Raw genomic sequence first — 23,714 nt, 5'->3', positions numbered from 1 at the left:
AAGTCAACAAAAGTCAACTTCTGCAGTGAAAGAGTTAAGAAAAGAAAGCACTATACCCCAGTTACTGTCGATTACATAAGTGACCAACGTCTTCCTTGATTCCTGGTTGCTTCCAGGGTCGATGGTAAAAGTTTCTTAGACGAATGTTCTTTTACGATTAGTAACTCAGTTGAAGAAATTTTTGGTGGTGAAGTAGACAAGGTACAAAAGCTTTGTGATGGATCCGTACTCATTAAGACTTCATCAGCTGAACAGTCTAGATGACCAGTTAAAGCCAAATATTGTTCAGAAAGGTAGAGGTCATAATCGAGAAGCTCTAATCCCTGCAAAAAGGGTGAAAAGCGCGAGCATGCTGGGGTTGAATGCACACCACCACCTGTGTGCGTCAACTGCCCGGGTATGCATGCTCCAATCTCAAAGGAGTGCCCCACACTGAAGCAGAAGATCCAAGAGATAAAAATGCTGGATAAGTAGTCTTATCCAGACGCCTGGAGGAAGTTCAAGTCCATGCCTGCTCTGGAGTTCTCCATCTCCTTTGGTGAGAAGGTTGCAAAAGTGCAGATCACACTAGAGAGTTTTGTACAGAACATCAGTACAGAAAATGCATTAAAAAGTCAAGGACACCAACAAGAAATAATATGTAAGAAAAATGGAGATTCCTAGACAGTTTTACAACAACTTGGAATATCAAAAACCACCTTATTGCTAGCGTTGCCTGGTAAGAGCTCTTCCCAGGAATGTTCAGCTGGGAAGTTCTCTCCCACCAGGGTGGGGGGAAAGAACCCAACCAGGACTGGAAAGTCCAGCCATCCTACCAAAGCCCAGAACATAAAGGAGAAGGGGAAGCTCCAGCACTCCCCTAAAAAGGGTAGAGAAGCAGCTTTCTCCAACTCAATTGGGGAATACAGGTTACCTGAAGAAGACTGGCAATCCATCTGCCTCTCCTTCGAAGATTAAGGAAACTGTGGACAAGAGTGAGAGGCCCCGAAGACTTCCACTTCAATCCCTTTTTGGGGAACCCAGTTCTTTCAGGAAGAAGGTTCACCACTCCAAATCTGAGAGCTCACCATCTATGGAGTGTTCAGTCGCCAAGTCACCCTCTAATGAGGAAACAATGGAGACTGAACTTTCCACTAAACTACCTAGACATGCTTGAACTCCAAGATGTGATCGCTCAGTTACCTCCTCCTCCTCCTCCTCTTCTGTTGCTGGGAGATGTGAACACTCTTGGGGTTCACTGTCATCCTGCGCTAGAGGGAGGATTCTCAACTGGTTAATCAACTAGTTCGATCTTTGTATGCTTAACACAGGGTAACAGACATTTCAGCAGTACACATAGCAAATTTTCACTCCTGGATGTCACCATGTGCACCGTACGCTAGTTCCCCCGTTACTGTGGCAAGTACACGATGACCTCTGCGATAGTGACCACTTCCCGATACTTCTCACGCTCTTCAATCAAAGACAATCCGAAGTACCAAAGAGCAGGTTTCTTCAACGGGTAAATTGGCCAGAATTTTCCAAGCGCTCAGTGATGACAATGATATGCTGGAGCCTGGTGACGACCAAGTTTTTTCCATTACAACTGGAATTCTGGCTGCTGCATAGGAAACAATTCCTTCCTTGTCCGGTATCCCTCACCGGAAACAGGTCCCATGGTGGACGGACAAAACTGCAGCAGCCATAAGTCATCACCGACGGGCTTTTAAGCATTATCGTCTGAATTCTACGACTCATCATATCACATTCAAGCGCCTGCGCACTAAGGCCTGTTTTTTGAGTAGAGAAAGTAAGAAAGCTGTAAGGAAAAAGTATGTGTCCTCAATGACAGCACATACCCTGTCATCACAAATGTGGACAAAACTCCGCTGTATTGTCGGAGTACAGAACTTGCCCTCAGTCCCGGGAGTCTTCATTAATGGAGATAGAATGATTCCTTCAGTCATTGCAGACCAAAATGAGTCACATTTAGCAGATACGTTTAGCCCTGGGAGATACGACCCTGCATTTCTACCAATTAAGCGTGAAGCAGAGGCACCCTATCTGTCCTTTGCCTCTAGTGCTTCACATTCCTGTAACGTGCCTTTCCCAGAATGGAAGTTGTGGAGTGCACTCGCACTATGCATGAACATGGCTCCTGTACCGGATGAAATCCATAATCAAATGCTTAAACATTTGAGTGACCAGTGTCTCAAGGATATCCTCACCCTATTCAACAGAATATGCAGTGAGGAAGCATTTCTATCTCAATGGCGTGAGGGAACTGTGATACCAATTCCCAAGCCAGGTAAAATTAAAAAAATTCTGGATAGTTGTAGACCAATATGTCTTACAAATTGCCTTTGTAAGCTATTTGAAAGGATGGTTAACCAGCGTCTTGTGTGGGCCATGGACAAGAAAGGTCTCTTGACTAACTACCAGTGTGGTTTTTGCTCTCATCGGTCTGCCACCGATCATCTGGTCAGACTGGAGACGCCATTCAGCAGACCTTTCTCTGGAAGGAGCACCTAATCGCAGTATTTTTTGACCTGGAGAAAGCTTACCATACTACCTGGCGATATGGGTTCTCTCCACACTACACCACTGGGGATTTTGGGAAAATTTGCGAACGTTTATCAAGAACTTCATCGGGATCCCCCTCTAGCTCAATTGAGGCCAAGTAGGGAATGCATTTTCTCAACATTACGTTCAAGAAAATGGAGTACCACAAGGATCTGTACCGAGTGTGTCACTGTTCGCAATCGCCGTCAATGGCATAGTTGCTGCTGCTGGGCCTGCAGTTATTCCAATGCTGTATGTAGACGATTTAGCTCTACATTATAGCTCTAGAAGAATGGTGTTGAGGGACAACCACAGCAAACTATTAACCAAAACTATGGCAACATGGTTTTTGATTTTCAGCAGCAAAAACCTCAATTGTACACTTCTGTCGACGTCAGCTAGTGCATCCTGAACCAGAGCTCTGCGTGCAAAACAGTGTCTTACCAGTGATAGACACCTGCAGATTCCTGGGTCTCCACTTTCATACGAGACTAATGTGGCAGCCCCACATCCGTCAGCAGAAGGTTGCCTGCATGCTTATCAACGGCACTTTGTGGGGGGCTGACTGTGCAGTGCTGCTATGTTTCTACACGGCAACAATCCTTTCCTGAAGAGACTATGATAGTGTGACTTATGGTTCAGCATTAAGATCTACGCTGAACCTTTTAGACAGTGTCCACTATAGTGGAATTAGGCTGGCAATGGGAGGTTATAAACGAGTTCACGGAAGCACCTTACAACACAAACCCCAATTTAATTAAAATCAACTAGTACATGTTTCGTCCTTGAATCGTGGACATCAGCTATAGCATAAAATACCATTCAAAACTAAAAGATAAAAGTATCATATAAAAAGAAATGGGAAAAATTATGTAAAGGTTAAAATATCAAGTTCTTGTTGTTTAAAAGTCTTTTGGTGGCTGTAAAATAAGGCACAAACTTGGGCTCTTCTTAAAGTAGATCACATTGATTTAGACATTATAATACCATTTTTTCGAGTTTGGAGAAAACCCCGACTTGTGCTGTGTGGGACGTTATCCAAAATCATGCTCAAGCTAGGTTGTTAAAAGTTAAGGCATTGAAACAACATATCTGTAACAAACAGGAAAAAGTTGTAAGCGTAGAGAGAGGGAAAGTAAGGACGGGCGGGGAGGGATAAGGAAAAAATGGAATGGAAAGCGACAGAAAAGCAACTTACATCCTCGCTGGCTTAAGTCTGTTTATCCACATTTTGCTGTAGAGGGTCTGCTGTGCCAAACAGTGTGTTGCAGGCATGAATGAGGGGCTGATAGTGAGGCTGGGAGAGTGGGAGTGGCCTGAAGTGCGGACATAGGGGTGGGTGTGGAATGGGGAGGAAAATTAGAATGCCAATTTGTGTTTGCACAAAATTTTTTGTTCAAAAAACAGGGTTCAATCTTTAGTCTAAATTAATAAAGATATTTTCATATATATTCAAAAGGAGACCTTTCGCCTGCCTGGTGGCCATGATCGTTAAAGCGCTGAAGTCTAAAATGGTCTGACACCGAGATTAGCCAGTTCGAGTCCCATTCGTCGAAAAAATTTTCACCATCAGAATGTTGGCCGGCAGGGTAGAGGAGGTGGTGGTATACAATTTTTAATCACTAGATTGCGTGCCAAAAGCCTGGATTAAATTCAAACCCTTTCCGCAGTGCTCATATGGAGTGAGGGCATATGACGCTGTTGATGGTGATTCGTCCGTCGGATGGAGACGTTAAGCCTTGAGCAGACCCCTTGGTGCTATTCGACAGGAGTAGGCTATGTGCCAGTACTGGGTTTCACCCTCTCCCTGCTGTCATATATCACATCATTCATTTCATTTCTAACACCTCTGATGAGGTTGACGTCAGGAAGGACGTCCGGTCATAAAAACCCGCCACGACATATTCATCTCACCTCGTACCCGACACCGTAGGAAAACGGAACAAGGGTTGGACAAACATTCAAAAGCAGACCTTTCCTGGTTGTAAAAAGAATAGAAAGATATTTTTCTATTGAAGAGAATGATGACAATCTGAGATATGGTCGGCGAAGGCTGAAAATTTGTTGTACTGTTTAGCTTTAACATGTTCCTGGTAACGAATGTAAAAACTACAGTCGGTTTGCCCAATGTATGAAGCTGGGCATTGGGTACATATCAATATGACTGGGATTCAACCATTTGTTAAGTTTGTTCTTAGCACAGCAATGATTAAAGAGTAATTTGGTTTGGTTTGGTTTGATTGATTGTTTTAAAGGCTAAGTTAATTGTGTGTTTTTTGAGAATGTTCGTTACCTGGAAAATGTTATCATTGTTAAATGTGAAGAGAACATGTTTGTTTTTATCCTCCTTTTTACGTGACTTTATTAATGATGTTCTCGAAGTTCTTATTATAACCACTGTGGGAAGCTATATGAAAAATTATGTCTAGTTCTTTTTTATGATCTTATAGATAAAGGAATACTGAAAGCCATCCTTTTGAGCGATCCAGGATGGTTAGAATCCTTTCTTATAGTGTTAAGGGTATGCGTTGGTTTTCTAAAGATAGTGCAAGAGAAATTGTGTGCATTTCTGGTTATGGTAATGAATAGAAAATTTAATGACTTATTTTCATTTCCTAAAGTACACTGACTGACAGAGCAAATGCAACACCAAGAAGGAGTGGTCAGAACTTTATGCCAATTGCAGGGTAGACTGACGTTACTGAGGTATGCTCATGATGTGAAATGCGCCGCTGTGCTGCGCACGTAGCGAACGATAAATGGGACACAGCGTTGGCGAATGGCCCACTTCGTACCGTGATTTCTCAGCCGACAGTCATTGTAGAACGTGTTGTCGTGTGCCACAGGACACGTGTATAGCTAAGAATGCCAGGCCGCCGTCAACGGAGGCATTTCCAGCAGACAGACGACTTTACGAGGGGTATGGTGATTGGGTTGAGAAGGGCAGGTTGGTCGCTTTGTCAAATTGCAGCCGATACCCATAGGGATGTGTCCACGGTGCAGCGCCTGTGGCGAAGATGGTTGGCGCAGGGACATGTGGCACGTGCGAGGGGTCCAGGCGCAGCCCGAGTGACGTCAGCACGCGAGGATCGGCGCATCCGCCACCAAGCGGTGGCAGCCCCGCTCGCCACGTCAACCGCCATTCTTCAGCATGTGCAAGACACCCTGGCTGTTCCAATATCGACCAGAACAATTTCCCGTCGATTGGTTGAAGGAGGCCTGCACTCCCGGCGTCCGCTCAGAAGACTACCATTGACTCCACAGCATAGACGTGCACGCCTGGCATGGTGCCGGGCTAGAGCGACTTGGATGAGGGAATGGCGGAACGTCGTGTTCTCCGATGAGTCACGCTTCTGTTCTGTCAGTGATAATCACCGCAGACGAGTGTGGCGTCGGCGTGGAGAAAGGTCAAATCCGGCAGTAACTGTGGAGCGCTCTACCACTAGACAACGCGGCATCATGGTTTGGGGCGCTATTGCGTATGATTCCACGTCACCTCTAGTGCGTATTCAAGGCACGTTAAATGCCCACCGCTACGTGCAGCATCTGCTGCGGCCGGTGGCACTCCCGTACCTTCAGGGGCTGCCCAATGCTCTGTTTCAGCAGGATAATGCCCACCCACACACTGCTCGCATCTCCCAACAGGCTCTACGAGGTGTACAGATGCTTCCGTGGCCAGCGAACTCTCCGGATCTCTCACCAATCAAACACGTGTGGGATCTCATTGGACGCGTTTGCAAACTCTGCCCCAGCCTCGTAAGGACGACCAACTGTGGCAAATGGTTGACAGAGAATGGAGAACCATCCCTCAGGACACCATCCGCACTCTTATTGACTCTGTACCTCGACGTGTTTCTGCGTGCATCGCCGCTCGCGGTGGTCCTACATCCTACTGAGTCGATGCCGTGCGCATTGTGTAACCTGCATATCAGTTTGAAATAAACATCAATTATTCGTCCGTGCCGTCTCTGTTTTTTCCCCAACTTTCATCCCTTTCGAACCACTCCTTCTTGGTGTTGCATTTGCTCTGTCAGTCAGTGTAAAATTGATTGAAGGATCTATCTGATTGAGTTGATCTAAAAGAGTTTCAGACTTAACTTAATTATAGTCTACAACTGCAAAAATGTCCACAGACCAAGTCTAATGAACAATACCTGTGATTTTATTGTTAATTTTAAGCTTTTCAAGGTTATCAAGACTAATCTCTGCAATAACTCCAGAAGCACGTGCTCCCATTGGAAGTTCTTGTTGGTACATGGTGCCATTAAAAATGGAAAAAATATTGTAAAGGACAAACTTCAGATGGTAATAAGGTTGATATGCATCTGAATAACTCCATGCATTTGAACACACAAACTATAAAAAGCACCCTACTATAGTGGTTCCCCATCCTAAGCCACATCTCTCCATGCCATCTTTCAGAGATGCAGTGCTCTTATTCAAGAATATCTGAAGATACTTCACAACTGACAAGTAATGAAGATATCAGTGGAATCTACATCAGCAGACTAAGTTCAAGACACCCTCTGCTTCAAATGGCTGAAGACCTCATAACCAGCTGTTTTGACCTGAACAAATAATGGTCTCACGAATGGCAAATACTCTCAGCTTTAGAACGCTGTGATTTACCTTGCATCACAGAACGTGTTCCTGGTTGTAAGGACTTTCTGTTCAAATGGAAGAAAATTTCTTCTCCACTGTGTGAATGTGGGGTTGACAGACGAACTGTTCATACACCACCCAGGAGTGTATCTTACATGCTTACTCTGAAAGACTTAATCTTGTTAACACCTCAAGCAATTCAAAATCTCCCGAGTTTAAAGGTTAAATTGTAGTTACTTTATTTTGTATTCAATGTATTCAAAAGCCATAGATTAATAATAACAATAATAACAACAAGTCAAAGTTGACATTTCACTGCCATAGAGTAATACAATCCAGACGATCATGACAAGATGCTTCGCTAATATCTTTGTGATATTGTTTGATGTGGAGAGTAATTGTCTTTTTATTAAAAAGCTTACTTTGGTCGATTCTATTCACAAGGCTTATCATATAATGTTCATCAGATGAAATATTGCTTCCCAGGTAGGTAAGTTCATCAGAAGTTTGCAAGTCTCTGGCTTTCTAGAACTGCATCTATTATCCCATGCCTGATCCTTACGAAGATTTTGGTCCATATCATATCCAGTTCTAAGCATGGATGTTGACTGTTCTTTGCTTTTGGCCATGAGATTTACGTTGTGTGAAAAGTGCAACATATCAATTTGTTCTTTTTGTACCCACATTCAACCATCTTGTCATATCTTCAACAATATCCACAGTGGTTGCTGAATGTACATGTTAAATCCTAAGTGGCCAGTGGGCTTGACACGTGTTGCATTTAAGTTCGGGGAAAGCATTTTTCGTAATCACCAACCGACTGGATAGAAGGCAGTTTGGGTTTAAAAGAGGTTTTTCCAATGAGACTAAACTTGCAGGATTCAAACAAGATACAGCAGATAGTCTTGATACAGGAGGTCAGATGGACTGTGTTTGTATTCAACAAATCAAGGCTTTTAATACAGTAGACTACTGATGAAAATGGGGGCTACTGGACTAGACAAAAGAGTGTTGAATGGGTGGCTAAATTTCTAGGAAATAGAATTAGAGTAAGTGAAGCATTACCTGATCTTGTAATGATAAAGAGGGACATTCTGCAAGGCAGTATTATTGGACCTTTAGGTTTTCTCACATATATAAATGATAAGAATGAAGAATTGGAACCAAAGATAAGACTTTTAGCAGATGATGATATGATGTATAAACTAATCAGTAAGTTACAAAGTTGTGAGATGGACATCACACAAGGGTACGATTGTAAACGGGATGAAATGTAATCAAGAGGGAAAGTGCTCTCAGTTTTAATTACTGTGTTGATGGTGTGCAAGCACCTCATGGGGATCACTAAGTACATTGTTAATATAAGTAAATATCTTCATTTGGGTAATCACATTTAAAAGTTTGTAAATAAAGGTTACATATTACACTGAGTGGCCAGAAGTCATGGGAAGGGGTGTACCATTAGAAAATGGGCCGTGTATGACTCCTGATCGTTGCGGCTAGCTGTGGCGTAGCTGAGCAGTTTGTCACAGACACCAGTGTTGCGAAGATGGCAACGCGTCATGAGTTAACCAATTTTTAACGTAGGATGACCATCGGTGCACAAAGCATGGGTCATAGCATTGCGGAAATTACATGAAAATTTGGGTGTCCAAGGTCAAGAGTGTCAAGGGTGGATCTTCAATATCACAGAGAGAATATTACCACCCATGTAAACTGCCGCAGGGGACGGCCACAGGTGTTTAACGAATGGGCATCACGTCGCCTCGCAGAACCATACTGGGAGCTTGATGGGCTACTACTGTGAGTCAGATCACCGCCCAGTTGAATGCTGGGAGTCAGGAACACATTTCTACCAGGACTATAAGGAGGCAACTGCACCATATAGGCTTCACCAGCTGACGACCAACTCGTGTTCCTTTGCTTACACCTTGACACAGAGTTCAATGACGTGCATGGGCCCGCGAACATCGGCAATGGACCACGGATCAGTAGCAGCATGTGGTATGGTCCGATGAAGCCCAATTCTAGTTGTGAGTGTGGCATATGCTCCATGAAGCTATGGATCCTGCGTGTCAACAAGGTTGTTCCCAGGCGGGAGGTGACTCAGTTCTGGTCTAGGCGGCATTCTCATGGTTGAAATTAATAATAATAATAATAATAATAATAATAATAATAATAATAATAATAATAATAATATTGGCTTTACGTCCCACTTCCAGCCCCGCAGTGTAGGGGGCAACGCGTCCGCCTGTCACCTGGTGGCCCCGGGTTCAATTCCCGGCCGGGTCAGGGGTTTTTAATCGTAAATGATTAATATCCCTGGCCTGGGGACTGGGTGTTTGTATCGTCCTTAACGTTCCTTTCCTCGCATTCAACACACTACACTTCTGCAATTCCAATTACAAGCAAGTTCATATCATAGGGTGCAAGTAGTGGCAAAAGATCTCTAGAGGTCGACGCCATGAACAAATAGCATAAAGAAACTTCTTTTATGGTTTTCAGAGCCGCCGAGATGCCGGAATTTACTCCAGCAGAAGTTCCTTTACGTGCCAGTAAATCTATCAACGCGAGGCTGACATATTTGAGCACCTTCAAATACCACCAGACTGAGCCAGGTTCTAACCTGCCCAGTAGGGGTCAGGAGGCCAGTGCTTCAACCGACTGAGCCACTCAGCCCAGCATGGTTGCAATTAGGCCCCACTGTCTGGCTGGAGGGAGAGATGACAGGTGCACGTTATGTGGACATTTTTTCAGACCATCTGTATCCCTTTCTGTCCCTCGAGTATCCTGATGGAAATGCCACGTTTTAACAGGACAATACGCCACGTCTCCACTCTATGGTGGCACGCAGGTGGTCGGAGGAGTACTCCAGTGAAGTCACGACCATGGATTAGCCTTCCAGATCCCAGATCTTAATCCAATTGAGCACTTACAGGATGCTGGTGATTCTGGTGTATGCTCCATGAACCTTGCACCTACTACACAAGACCAGTTGTGGGTAGCAGTGCAAGATGCGTAGGTCCAGATCCCTCCAGAAGGATTCCAACACCTTGTAGAGTCGATGCCTCACCGTATTGCTGCTGTTTTGAGGGCTCGCACAGGAGCAACTCATCATTAACATCACATTCAGTGTCTTCTCATTACTTTTGGCCATTCAGTGGGCATTTTCATATTGTTATGAGGGTATTTAGAGGTTGTAATGGGGTTGTAAATGAGAGACCCCATTTACAGTAGGGTTCCAGTGGATGAAACCTTTACAGAGGGCAGTTACCGAGTGGTACTTACTCTTAAAACAAAAAATCACCACCGCCACCACCATCTTACAAGGAATACTTTTGAGAACTGGAAAAGATCCAAATGCAAGCAGCACAATTTGTTCTGGATATTTCTGACAAAGTAGTGTTATGAAAATGTTACAAACGTTGGGCTGGGAAGATTTGGGAGTAAGGAGACGAACTGCTCATCTAAGTAGTATATTGGATCATTGAAGTGTCACATTACACCAGTACGGAGGTTCAGGTGCGAGCTCTATGGAAATGTGGCAATTCTCCATTTAAGAAAAATCAATAAAATAAAAATAAATCACCGTTAGTAACATTTCCATCAGCATATAACCTACTCCTCCTGAATAAAACCACGAGATCTGCTCGAGGCTTAACGTCCCCATCCAATGGACGAATTGCCATGAACAGAGTCATATGTTCTACTTCGTTAAGAACACTGCAGAGAGCTTTGAAATTGAATCAAGGTTTTTAGCACATAACCCAGTGATTAGACATTGTATACCACCACCTTTCTTACCCTCACAGCTAACATTCTGATGGTGAATTTTTTTCTACTAATGGGACTTGAACTGACTAACCATGGTGTCAGACCACAGAGACTTGATGCCTTAAAAATGTGGTCACAAGGCAGGCTATCAATTTCCGTAAGGAAACGTGATGTAGTGAACCACACATCCACCAAGAATACAGCACAATTTTAAATCTGTATGTAATCAGGCAGAAAGAGAGAAGACTATTTCAAACTCTATGAAAGGAGAAAAACAATAACACTGATTTGAGCAGATTCATATATAGAAAGAAGGCATAATTATTCAGTTTCACAGATATACCATTCCCATCTTGACAATATTAAAACTATAACAGCTAGAACAAAGCGAAGTTAGGCCTACAGAGGTCTATACCACTGGAGATAAGGGGGGGGGGAAATTCTTTCTCTAGTCTCAGCACCAGCCCTGTGATGGGAATTCATGGAAGCTTCAGTCGCTGTGCTGCTGGGGAAGCACTGGCTCAAGTGAGCTGAGGAAGATGGAGGAAGACCATCACGGTTTGGATATAGAACAGGTAAAGCTTTTGGAAAACTTCTCATGCTGTCAGGACAGGCAAACACGGTATTAAAGCTAAAGTAAAATGTAAAGCAATCAACCATACTTGCTTATCTAGCACAAGCATTCTATACATAAAATGTAATGTTGATCAAAGAATAGTTTTATCTGTTAAGGTACAGGAAACTGAAAAAAAAAAAAAGTTCAAATTATATGAATCTTGCAATTTTCTTTTTCTCCACCTTCTTATATTGGGAGAGAAACTGGTGGCACACAGACGATCCAATGCATTAAAGTGTTTATCAGTAAGATCCACCCTTAGTCAGGAATTGGTAAGTCTCATTGAAGAAAATGCACTTTCATGAACATACATTGTCCTGATTATTTCTCAAGCTGCCAGGTTGAATGGAACTGAAAATCTTCCACGTGGGAATTTTAAAAAAAATGGAGATAACGTTGTGTACAAGCAACATTTTTCTCTCATTGTATGAACAGAGACTATACTTCAAGAATTTTAGAGGCACTCCTAACATCAACTGTAAAAAGAGATCCGAAAATAGTAAAATCTGACTTAAAATGACCGAGATCACTGTAATTCTGTTCAAAAGTTTCCTTCATAACAGCAAGGCTCATCATCCTTGTCCTCTTTTACCCTTATCTAACTCCTGCTGGATTGGGGCATTTATGGTACTTTTCTACTTTCTTCTCTCCTTCCACCATTCCTCTTCCTTTTGTCCCTGTCCTAGTTTCTTTTTCTTGCATTCCTCTTTACTGAATCTCCACTTTGCTCTCAAACTTCATCTCCATCATGTGTTTTGGTGTTCTTTTCTCCTCCATCCTCTTTACATGTCCAAATTACCTTTGTTTATACCTATCAACTCACTCATTTAGGTTTTCTGTTCAGACTTCCTTTCTAACATCTTTCTTTCCTTGTCGTTTCTATCATATTACGTAGGTACTTCATTTTTCTGGTTTGAATTCTACTCTCCTCCCTAATTGTCGAAGTCCAGGTCTCAGCCACATAAGTCAATATGGGTGAATAATAAATACATTTTGTACATTATCTTTTTACACTTTCTTGGCACTTCCTCATTCCAGATAAGGTTTCTTTTTTTTTTTTTTGCTAGTGGCTTTACGTTGCACTGACACAGATAGGTCTTATGGCGACAATAGATAAGGTTTCTTTGCCCTGTTGCACCCTCTCGGTAATATCCATGTCCAATCTTGTATTCTGTGTTAATTCACTCCCTAGGTATTTGAAACTATACACAATTTCACGGTTTTGACCACCAATTTTCAAAATGCCTTTATCTTGTCTTTCTCCTCTTGATAACGCCATGGTCTTGCTTTTCCCTGTGCTGATTTTCATACAATACTCTTCAGTTTTCTAGTTCAATGCATCAAGTTCTTTGTGTACTACTTTATTGTTAGTTCTCCAAATACTGCAAATACTAATAAAATCTCCCTATCCCCAAACGTTTCCTTTGTCTCCTTTACAATTTCATCTATAACTATTAGAAACAGAAGAGGTGACAGGACGCTCCTGTCATAGTCCAGATTCATTTCTAAACCATTCCGTCTTTCCAACCAGAGACTGTACACTGGTGACCGAGTTGTAGTCAGGGCAGACTGTGTAGTCATAAAATGGAGAAGCACCATCTTCCAAAATTTCATTCTTTAACACTCACTTTACAGTAGAATAAACAATGTTCTTTTCTTTCAGGTGACAGCATCAAACTTCTCTTTTTCATTTAAAACCTACATTGCAGTAGTAGAGGTATGCAATAATCCTCATCCTATCCTCCAGAGCTGTGTTTACATTCAGATGAGTCATCAGATCAATGAAGAAGGGAAGATCTTGCACCCACTGAGCATCATCCAGCTCTGGCACAAGCTTACTTTCTTAGCCGCATGAATGATTTTATTTCCCCACACATGCTGGTAGAGAAACAAAGTCGTGAAGGCAGTGTAAAATAATAAACCAGTCTGTGATTCAGTGATGGGATTATCTGCCAGATGTGAGCCAGCACTGAGCTGCTGGTAAGGACCACATTCAGCTCTTTGCTCTCAAGTCTACATTTGTTCGTCACTGGTCTAAATGATGTATGGAGATCCGCAGCACACGAGGAAAAGGTTTATATCACATATGGAAGTCTGTGCATCAAAGGGTTAAGCACTGTGGGAACAAAGAACAATCTTGCCACACTTCCCATCTTATTTTCATTCCTTGCCTGCATAAGTTCACTGCATTTTACAATTGCAACTTCATTTTCATTAAGAGACCACACCAATCTTCTCTCTTTCAACTGTGTTCAGCACCTAGAACAGTTGATGCCATTTTACTCAAATGATGTTCGAAACTAAAGAAAGCAATGAAAGTGTAATCTAGCTCTTTATTTTCTAGTATCAATACAAATCGCTTCAAGTGGTCCTTCTTCCCTTTCTGAAGTTAAACTTATAATCAGTGTGCATGACTTTTATCTTCTTTTCTATTTGATAAAACTATTATTATAATCTTGGATGTTTGTACAAAAAGGCCAAATGTAATGTATCATCCAATCTGTTTTGCCGAACATTTTGTTTGAGCAGCAGAACAAGTATGCACTTTTTCAAATGTCAGGGAGTTCTGCTGTGTTATAAATGTAGCACACAAATATGTTCTTTACATCTACAGTAGTCTGCAACATTTCCTCTTTAATCTCTAGTCTTCATTTTTATTACGTCTGAAAATTTCCTATATTCCTTCATATCTTTGACTCTATACCTCTCAATACTTTCCTCCACTCTTTCATTGTATTTACTTCACTAGTCACTGATGTCCAAGGACTTCACCTATGCGCCTAGTCAGCCAGACTTAAACATGCGGCCACTTCTTCTCAACAAGGAACTGTTGGTGATTTGTCTCCTTGCGAAGATTATTACTGTTATAATTCTGGATGTGTGCAAAACACAGTTTAGCACGGAGTATCATCTTATAGGATGTAATGTACGAGTGAAAAACTCTTATAGCACATTTAAGCACAGAGTCATGAAGTTGAAGATTTCACTGGGATATGAAGATGTGATATTCCGGAAAGGCATTATATAAAACGTTTACATTGACCTAACAAGGAGCTTCTGGTAATAGTTATGCATGAAAATACTCGTGATATACTAAATATGACAGTAAAAATTTCTCTTAATTGCAAATGTTTAGATCTTGTTAATGAAGTATCACTGCTTTCCTGAAATGTGTCTTAAATACCTCATTATACTAATTCACAAAAGGGACTTGAACTCAAATACATATAAAAATGTAGAACAATTTCATAAAGTTAGAAACAAGTTCTATAAAAATGTTAGGGTGAGTACTTTCAGTGAAATATTTCACAGATATAGGGAGAGCATTTGACAGAGTACTGTAGGGAAAGATGTTGGCTGTACTGAGAGATTATGGGATTAAGGGTATATTATCAAAATCAATCAAAGGTATTTCTGTTGAAAATTGGGCTGGAGAATTGGTGGTAAAATGAGTTCTTGGTTCAAGGTACTTACACGGACAAGGCTGTAATCTTTAACCTTTGTTTTTCACAGTTTATATGGATCATCTGCTGAGAAGTATTAAGTGACAGGGACGGTTTCAATTGGGTGAAAATGTAGCAAGCAGCCTGACTTATGCTTACTACTAAACTTGGTCTTAATGGCAGACTGTGCCAAAAATCTGCAGTCTAATATCTTGGGACTTGAAAATAGGTGTAGTGAGTTTAATATGAAAATTAGCCTTTCCAAGAGTAAAAGTGATGTCAGTGGGGTAGAAATCTATGAGAATTCAATGTTAGGTTGGTAATACAAAACTGGAACAGGCAAATCATTTCAAGTATTCAGGTTGTGTATTTTCCCTGGATGGTAATATAGTAAGTGAGATTGAATGAAGGTGAAGCAAAGCTTGCAATTGCTATCAACAGTATTCTGTAAGAAAGAAGCCAGCTCATGGACGAAACTTAATTTTTTGCAAATTGCTTTACGTCGCACCGACACAGATAGGTCTTATGGCGACGATGGGATAGGAAAGGCCTAGGAGTTGGAAGGAAGCGGCTGTGGCCTTAATTAAGGTACAGCCCCAGCATTTGCCTGGTGTGAAAATGGGAAACCACGGAAAAACATTTTCGGGGCTGCCGATAGTGGGATTCGAACCTACTACCTCCCGGATGCAAGCTCACAGCCGCGCGCCTCTACGCGCACGGCCAACTCGCCCGGTACTGGTAAAAACTGGTGGGAACAATGACAAGAGGGTACTTTGAACGAGGAGATAAAGGGAAAGTTAGGAATGAACTCTATGGATGAAGTGGTGTGCATAAACCGGCTTTGGTGGTGGTCACGAGGCGAATGGAGGAGTAGAGGCTACCTAGGATAATAATGGACTCAGTCACTGAGGCTAGGAGAAGCAGAGGGAGACAATGATCACTGTTAAACACTGTTTCTAATTATTTAAAGATAAGAGGTATGGTACTAAACAAGGGCACAAAGCTAGTTACAAACAGAGGATTCTGGAGGCATGTAGTCAATTCGTACACGTTTGTAGATTTTATGCTTAAAGGCATAATAGTCAACAATGAATATGTATGTATGTATGTATGTATGTATGTATGTGCAATTCACCTGTATTCATCAAGGGAATTTCAGAAAATAAGAATTTGTTCTGTAGTCTAACTTACATTTTTATAATGTGCTGAAATAATATTTGCTGATTTTAGTGGCAGTACTGTATTTCAGACATTCTGCTTTGTAATACAACAACTTCATACCGGTAGCTGAAACACCAGCTGTGGCAAAATTATTAATCATGTTAGTTCAACGTTCCTCAATGGATCAGAATGTCTGAGAATTTCTCCAGATTTTAAACTTGAGGATGAATTTCATAACTTGTGCTATTTAATAAAATACACCAAAGAAGAAACCATGCATACCATGACAGGAGTAAAAGCTGTATCCTGGTAGTTTTCTGCAGACCATACAGAAGCCCATAAGCCACTAGCTGGGTAGGGATAATAAACCTGAAGCATGCAATGAATGGACAAGAAAAATTACATATATCATAAAAGTCTAAAGAGCTCCACAATTTGAACATAACATCTAGAACTATATGAAAGTACAGAGGTGTCCAGAAAAATGTAAACACTCTTTGATAGTTAATATCTTTGAAACAAAATTACATATTGTTGGAATTCCTGCACAGTAGCATAGTTCATTGTTTCCTCAACAGATGATGGTCACGTGAATAGCACAACAATCTTGGCGCGCGTTTTCCAGCAGATGACAGTGCAACAATGAACAAAGTAAGATTGTCATTTGAGCAATGCAAGGCCATATTGAAGTGGTACTGCAAGTATGAAAACAAGGAGGTACAACATCAATGACGTAATGTGTACGGAACTCAGCCACCAAGGTGTACAACAATTTATCCTATTCGGGATAAATTTGAAGCTGACGTTACTGTTCAGGATATGCACAAGAAAAGGTCTGGCCGACCAAAAACATCAAGTTCAGCTTCCAGCGCTGCTGTGTTGCAACATTTTACAATGTCATTTTCTCAAAAATCTGTGCATCAGAGTGCACATGAATGTGGGATAATTATTAAATTAATGTAGTAATGGTCCACCTTTCAATACTATAATATGTAATATTTTAAATTACATTAATTAATTAGGGACTAGTTTCGGTCAGGGCTGGCCGTTTTCAGCCTTAATGTAAAACATCTAATAACTAAACAAACGTACATGCACACAATTGACATGAAACAAATGAAACAAATATATACAAATTGACATTAAAAAACTGGAATGAAATTATGATTAAATTTGAAAATAAACTAGGTTCTAACTTCTTGAGTATGCTCATCATTGAGAATATTTCAAGTATTAATTTATATACACAGAACATCTAATCATTAATAATTGAATAGTAAATGGGAACTGGTAAAAGTTGATCCTGTAGTTCATCACCAAATCTATTTGAGTGGTGTTAGTCATATGCAAGCCATTGGAAACCGCTGTAAATAACCATTAGCTGACGGAGAACTGTTAGATGTTGTTTCATCATCAATCAAGGTAATAAAATGAGATGCTCTCGTGGTGCTTGTTAAATCTTGCTGAAATGTTGTTGGACATTGTCACAACGGCACATGAAGATGTGGTTAACACAGATACACTGTGTCTGGTATAAAATTTGCAATTTATTGCAGTGCCCATGAAGTTAACCTGAATAAATTAGATAAATCTCACAACAGTTAGTCTGAAGCACACACAACAATAGGCAACACATCTCAAGCTGTATTGGTATGCCATCTAACACATTCTCTCATTCAATTCATTAATTTAATTTTATCTAATTTACAGGTATGTACAATGTCTGGGTAGTAAAATGTGATAGTCTCTAGATGCAGAGTCGACTTTACACTCAGCTTAAGCAGAGAATTTGGCAGTTGGTGTATTAAGTAACCAAGCCATGTTGATGGGCTGCATTGTTGATTGTTGGAGTTGTGCAGAATGTGAAGCTATTTTGAATTCTTTGAATATCTCCATGCACATTGTCTACTTTCTTCTTAAAATGTGTCATTTTACATTGTGTTCATTATTACCAGGACCTACTGAATTCCATGAGTGTATAAATTTTTACAATACAGAGCACCTTATTTGTACTTTTCTTCCAGACTTCTTAGTATGTATTATTTACTTGTATTAACACACGAACGCCTAGTGTTGCATATGTGCAACGGCGTGCCGGTGCTCTTTTCTTTCAATGTATGAAGTTGTTTTCCAGTAAAAGAATGAAAATTGCGCACTTATTCGGTAAAGGGAAGTGTTGTGATTTGTTACCAGTCTGTTAATCAATAGTCACCGCTTGATTGTTGGCGAGGTGTATGTTTGAAGTTCGCCGAGTGTTCCAGTTATCACAATGGCATACCGTAAGAGGTAAGATTCGCCATATAATTTTATGATTTAGAAATAATTAACCACTTTTAGGAAATCCAGGAAGTAAATTCATCGGAGTTTGAATGTAGCACAATTCCTTTTACAATTAATAACTCGTGGGCGAGTGAGATCCACATATTCGCGGAGTTGCATATTCGCAACGTTAGGCGGATCCGTTGTCAAATCACTTCCTCACATACCAATTTGTTATTGAAGGGTTTGTTATTGACGTAACAACCCTTCGTTGCTGTGCATGCAATTCAAACTCATATACCAGTTTTGTGATGCATATTATCTGGTCAAGAGGTTTTCCAGGGCAGATAAGAAAATCATCATGGTAGAACGCCCTGCACTATTAGGAATTTATAATACATGTATGGGAGGAAGAGATCTCATGGAAGAGAGCGTCAACAATTTCTGTGTGGCAGTTAGGAGCAAAAAATGGTGGTGGGCAATTTTTTCCTGAATTTTAGACATCAGCCTGCAAAATGCTTTAAAATAATGGATATTCCTTGAATAATACCCTATCCTAAGATGTTCATTAAGAAAAATTGAACATTAAAAAAATAAAAAATTCGGGCGTTCAAGGGTTAAGTATTATTACTCACCTGCATCACATGTAATATCTCTCATTTTCATCTGCAACATTTCAACCACTCTTCATACTGTAAATTACATTCTTACCATTAAAAAAACATGTTTTAGGATTTCGCCATACATTGTGTATGTTTTATTATGGCTGATGATGACCCCAAGGAGGGTTGAAACTAGTCTCATATAATGTAAATACACATATTAGTATTGAATAGGTGGAAATCTCTACTTTATTATAATTCATATGTTACAACAAGATGACATCACAGAGATGGCAGAGCCTACTTGCTAGAAAATCTACCTAGACGATGGATAGGTCGAAGAGGAGCTGTTGAATATCCATCACTGTTTCCAGACCTTACACCTCTGGACTTCTACCTATGGGAGACCTTGAAAAATTAAGTTTATCGACAAAAGCCAGCTACACTGAATGAGCTATGAGAAACCATCGAAGCAACCTGTGCAGTTATCACACCAGCAATACTGACAGCTGTAGTTATATTAGCAGTTCAGCAGCATCGATGTTGTTTTGGCTGCTAATGGCGGACACATTGAGCTCATGAAATAACCTTCCCCCATGCAAGAATTGTAACGGTATGTCATTTTGTTCCATTAATATTGAGTATCAAAGAGTGTGTTGTTGTTCGAGTCATCAGTCCATAGACTGGTTTGATGCAGCCCTCCATGTCACACTATCCTGTGCTAACCTTTTCATTTCTATGTAACTATTGCATCCTACATCTCCTCTAATCTCCTTGTCATATTCATACCTTGGTCTACCCCTACCGTTCTTACCGCCTACAGTTCCTTCAAAAACCAACTGAACAAGTCCTGGGTGTCTTAAGATGCGTCTCATCGTTCTTTCTCTTCTTCTAGTCAAATTTAGCCAATTAAATACGCATTTAGTAGGTTCCACCTTTTCAATACATTTACAATGTTGTTATCTGATGTTTACAACATTATTTATTACAAATTACAGGACATGTTTCGGTGTACAATTTTTAACACCATCATCAGCTGCATGAAAAGTGTATAGAAACTTGGCGGTCAAAACAATGAACAGCATATTATCATACTTAAGTAACCAAAGACCACTCGTATACCAAATGAAGAATTTTATATTTTGACCTGCAAGAATATCCTTGTCACACAAATTAGTTTTAACCTAGCACAATAAGATGTTAAATTATTTATAACAACATTTTATTGCCTGTATTAAAGGAGTTAAGTATGATAATATGCTGTTCATTGTTTTGACCGCCAAGTTTCTATACACTTTTCATGCAGCTGATGATGGTGTTAAAAATTGTACACCGAAACATGTCCTGTAATTTGTAATAAATAATGTTATAAACATCAGATAACAACATTGTAAATGTATTGAAAAGGTGGAACCTACTAAATGCTTATTTAATTGTGATCTCAGTTCAATACAGATAAAAACATGAAATTCCTTACGCTTAAATTTAGCCAAATCGATCTCTTCTCACCAATTCGATGCAGTATCTCTTCATTCGTGATTCAATCTATCCATCTCACCTTCAGCATTCTTCTGTAACACTACATTTCAAAAGCTTCTATTCTCTTTCTCTCTGAGCTAGTTATCATCCACGTTTCACTTCCATAATGCCACGCTTCACAAGGAAGTCTTCAAAAACATCTTTCTAATTCCTGTATCAATGTTTGAAGGGAGCAAATTTCTTTTCTTAAGAAAGCCCTTCCTTGCTTCTGCTAGTCTGCATTTTATATCCTCCTTACTTCTGCCATTGTTAGTTATTTTACTACCCAAGTAACAATATTCATCTACTTCCCTTAAGACTTCATTTTCTAATCTAGCATTTCCTGCATGCCTGCCTTCGTTCGACTGCACTCCATTACTGTTGTTTCGCACTTATTTATTTTCATCTTGTACTCCTTACCCAAAACTTCATCCATACCATTCAGCAACTTCGAGATCTTCTGTAGTCTCAGATAAAATAGCAATATCATTGGCAAATCTCAAAGTTTTGATTTCCTCCCCTGGATTGTGATTCACTTTCCAAATTCGTCTACCTTTAAAGCCTGTTCTATGTAAACATTGAAAAGGAGGGGGGAAAACTGCAGTCTTGCCTCACTCCTTTCTGGAATGTAGCTTCTTTTTCAAGGCCCTCGATTCTTATCACTGCAGACTGATTTTTATACAGTTTGTTGATAATTCTTCGTTCTCGGTATCTGGTCCCAATCACCTTCAGAATCTTAAATAGCTTGGTCCAATCAACATTATCGAATGCCTTTTCTGGATCTATGAACGTCATGTACATGGGCTTGTCCTTCTTAATTCGATCCATTGAGATCATTATTAATAATCTTGACCATGATGGTCGGGATTGGATCCGAATTGACTTAGTAACAGTAAATGTGTTGGAAGATGGTCCGCCTAGTCCAGGGATGGCGAACCTATGCCACGCGTGTCATTAGGTGACACGCGAACACGATTTCGGTGGCACACCACTTTATGTACGTTTTGTACTACAGACTATACATATCTCGTGCATCATAGTCATAGTGTTTCAGGTAAATAAAGTAAATACCGAAAAATCTAAATTATTCTAGTTCCATTCGAACGTGCATTATGGCAAAACTACAACTCTGATAGGTCCGGAAGTCAAGTGAAATAAATGTCAGCTGCGGCTGACGAGCCATTCGCTCACATACATCAGTGAATTAATGAAGTTTGGCTTGTGTATGGTTGCCAGCATCGCGTAATTATTTTTAGTGAGTAACTGTTTGTTGCTGTGAACTTTGTAAGACAAATAGTTGCCAAGAAATTATCCCAGTTTCGAGATTTGGAGAAACTATCCCACTTTATTTCTAAACCTCATATTGCACAAATGAGGTTTTATTTTTGAGTGGTTAGATATTGATAGTCTAGGAGTCGATTGAATTTGAAGAAAGCATGTACGGGTGAAAAAGTTTGTTAGTGAAAATCGAGTGTGCTGTTGATGGTTAATACTCTCTCCAGAAGCCGGAGAACTTAGTACTTGAACAGTGGAACAGCCTCCCACAAAAGTTTTCGGCCATGAGGAAATTTGCTACAGCGCTACTTATTTTGTTTAGGTCATCACACGCCTGCAAGCAGCTATTTTCCACAATGAACGTTGTGAAGACAAGTTATGAACCTTACATAAATGGCATAGCTAGCAAGTATTTTCACGGCATTGGCAAAATACGACCATGAAACATGCAAACATATCGTCCCCGTTCTTCCAAAACGGCGAATGTTACAATGCTCTTCCTATCCATTATTTCCCTTAAGACTGGTCACGCCTTCCAGCCACATATTGATATTCGGTCCATCAGAACAATTTCCGTTGAGTTCATTGTCCTATGTCAGTGTATAAAGGAAAATGAACCTTACTATACCATACTGAAGGAATGTATGTTTGCATGACATTTACACACTCCTAGAGTGTGATGTATTTAAGATTTATTTTCCTTTACACACGCGCATAGGAAAATGAACTCAACGAAAATTGTTCTGATGGACCGCATATCAATATATAGGTGGAAGGCGTGACCAGTCTTGAGGGAAATAATGGATAGGAAGAGCATTGTTACATTCGCCGTTTTGGCAGAACAGGGACGATATGTATTTGGTATTTTACAATATCACATTTTATGAAACATAATTTGGAATTAGTGATGAAGTCGGTGGTGGCAATGGTGAGTGGGGGCGGGCATTATATCCATTACAAGCAAAATTAACAAGTGGCACAGTAGACAGTTGAGAATAACAATCCAGACCTAAAATGGCACACTAGTTGGAAAAGGTTCGCCATCCCTGGCCTAGTCAATACTATTTATTTATTTACCTTTCACCTTAACATCTAGTACATGTTTCGAGAATATTTTACATTCTCTTCCTCAGCTAGTGGATTAAAATTCAGTATACAATAAGACCTGACTAAAATAGCGTCGTATAATGATGTGAATTTACGGCGTCCTAGGAGTTGCAATAGGACACCGTAAATTCACATCATTATACGACGCTATGTCCAATATCTTAATTTAAATAGACATCATTTTAACACCCATTAACGGTGGATATCGGCAGGACTTAAAGTTTTAATGCAATTTCATTCATTCCTAACTCAACTTTTTTGAACTACGCAAGGCAACTTTAAGGACACTGTGAATTCATATCATCACAAGACGTTGTATTTAAATAGACATTACTATATTGTGTTTTAATTTGTACTTGACAAGATGGGATTTTAATTCTATGTTTGTACTATCCAAATTTTTAAGTGTTACATTGTAATACTCATTGTTTTGAATTTTTAATGGGGGCCACCCCTATTTTAGTCAGGCCTTATTGTATACTGAATTTTAATCCACTAGCTGAGGAAGAGAATGCAAAATATTCTCGAAACATGTACTAATTGTTAAGGTGAAAGGTAAATAAATAAATAAATAGTATTGACTATTGACCAACACATTTACCTTTAAGATCAGACGTAAAGTCAGGACTGCTTCATGTGTTCCCACATTTCTTCTGAAGCCAAATTGATCCTTTCCGAACTCAGCTTCAACTTGTCTTCCCATTCTTCTGTAAATAATACCTGTTAAAATTTTGCAGCCATGAGATACTAAACTAATTGTGCAGTAGTTTTCATACTTGTAAGCACCAGCTTTATTGGGAATAGGTATAAGAACAT

The 23,714-nt window shown here is 40.2% G+C and overlaps 1 protein-coding gene across 5 annotated transcripts in view; it reads right to left on the bottom strand.

The window, feature by feature from the left end:
- Marf1 (meiosis regulator and mRNA stability factor 1-like protein) overlaps window positions 1-23,714 on the bottom strand; it is an 818,555-nt gene that overhangs the window by 31,082 nt on the left and 763,759 nt on the right. For 4 of the 5 annotated variants that reach the window (XM_067150043.2, XM_067150048.2, XM_067150045.2 and 1 more), the window contains one exon: window positions 16,420-16,506. The exons of the other annotated variant lie outside the window; for it this stretch is intronic. In XM_067150043.2, the coding sequence (XP_067006144.2) occupies window positions 16,420-16,506 (87 nt within the window). The remainder of the gene's footprint in view (window positions 1-16,419; window positions 16,507-23,714) is intronic. 5 annotated transcript variants of the gene reach the window in all.

This window comes from Anabrus simplex, chromosome 6 (genome assembly GCF_040414725.1).
Source record: "Anabrus simplex isolate iqAnaSimp1 chromosome 6, ASM4041472v1, whole genome shotgun sequence".
NCBI lineage: Eukaryota > Metazoa > Arthropoda > Insecta > Orthoptera > Tettigoniidae > Anabrus > Anabrus simplex.
The sequence above is the reverse complement of the archived record's forward strand: the minus strand, read 5'-3'. Positions and strand labels throughout refer to the sequence as shown.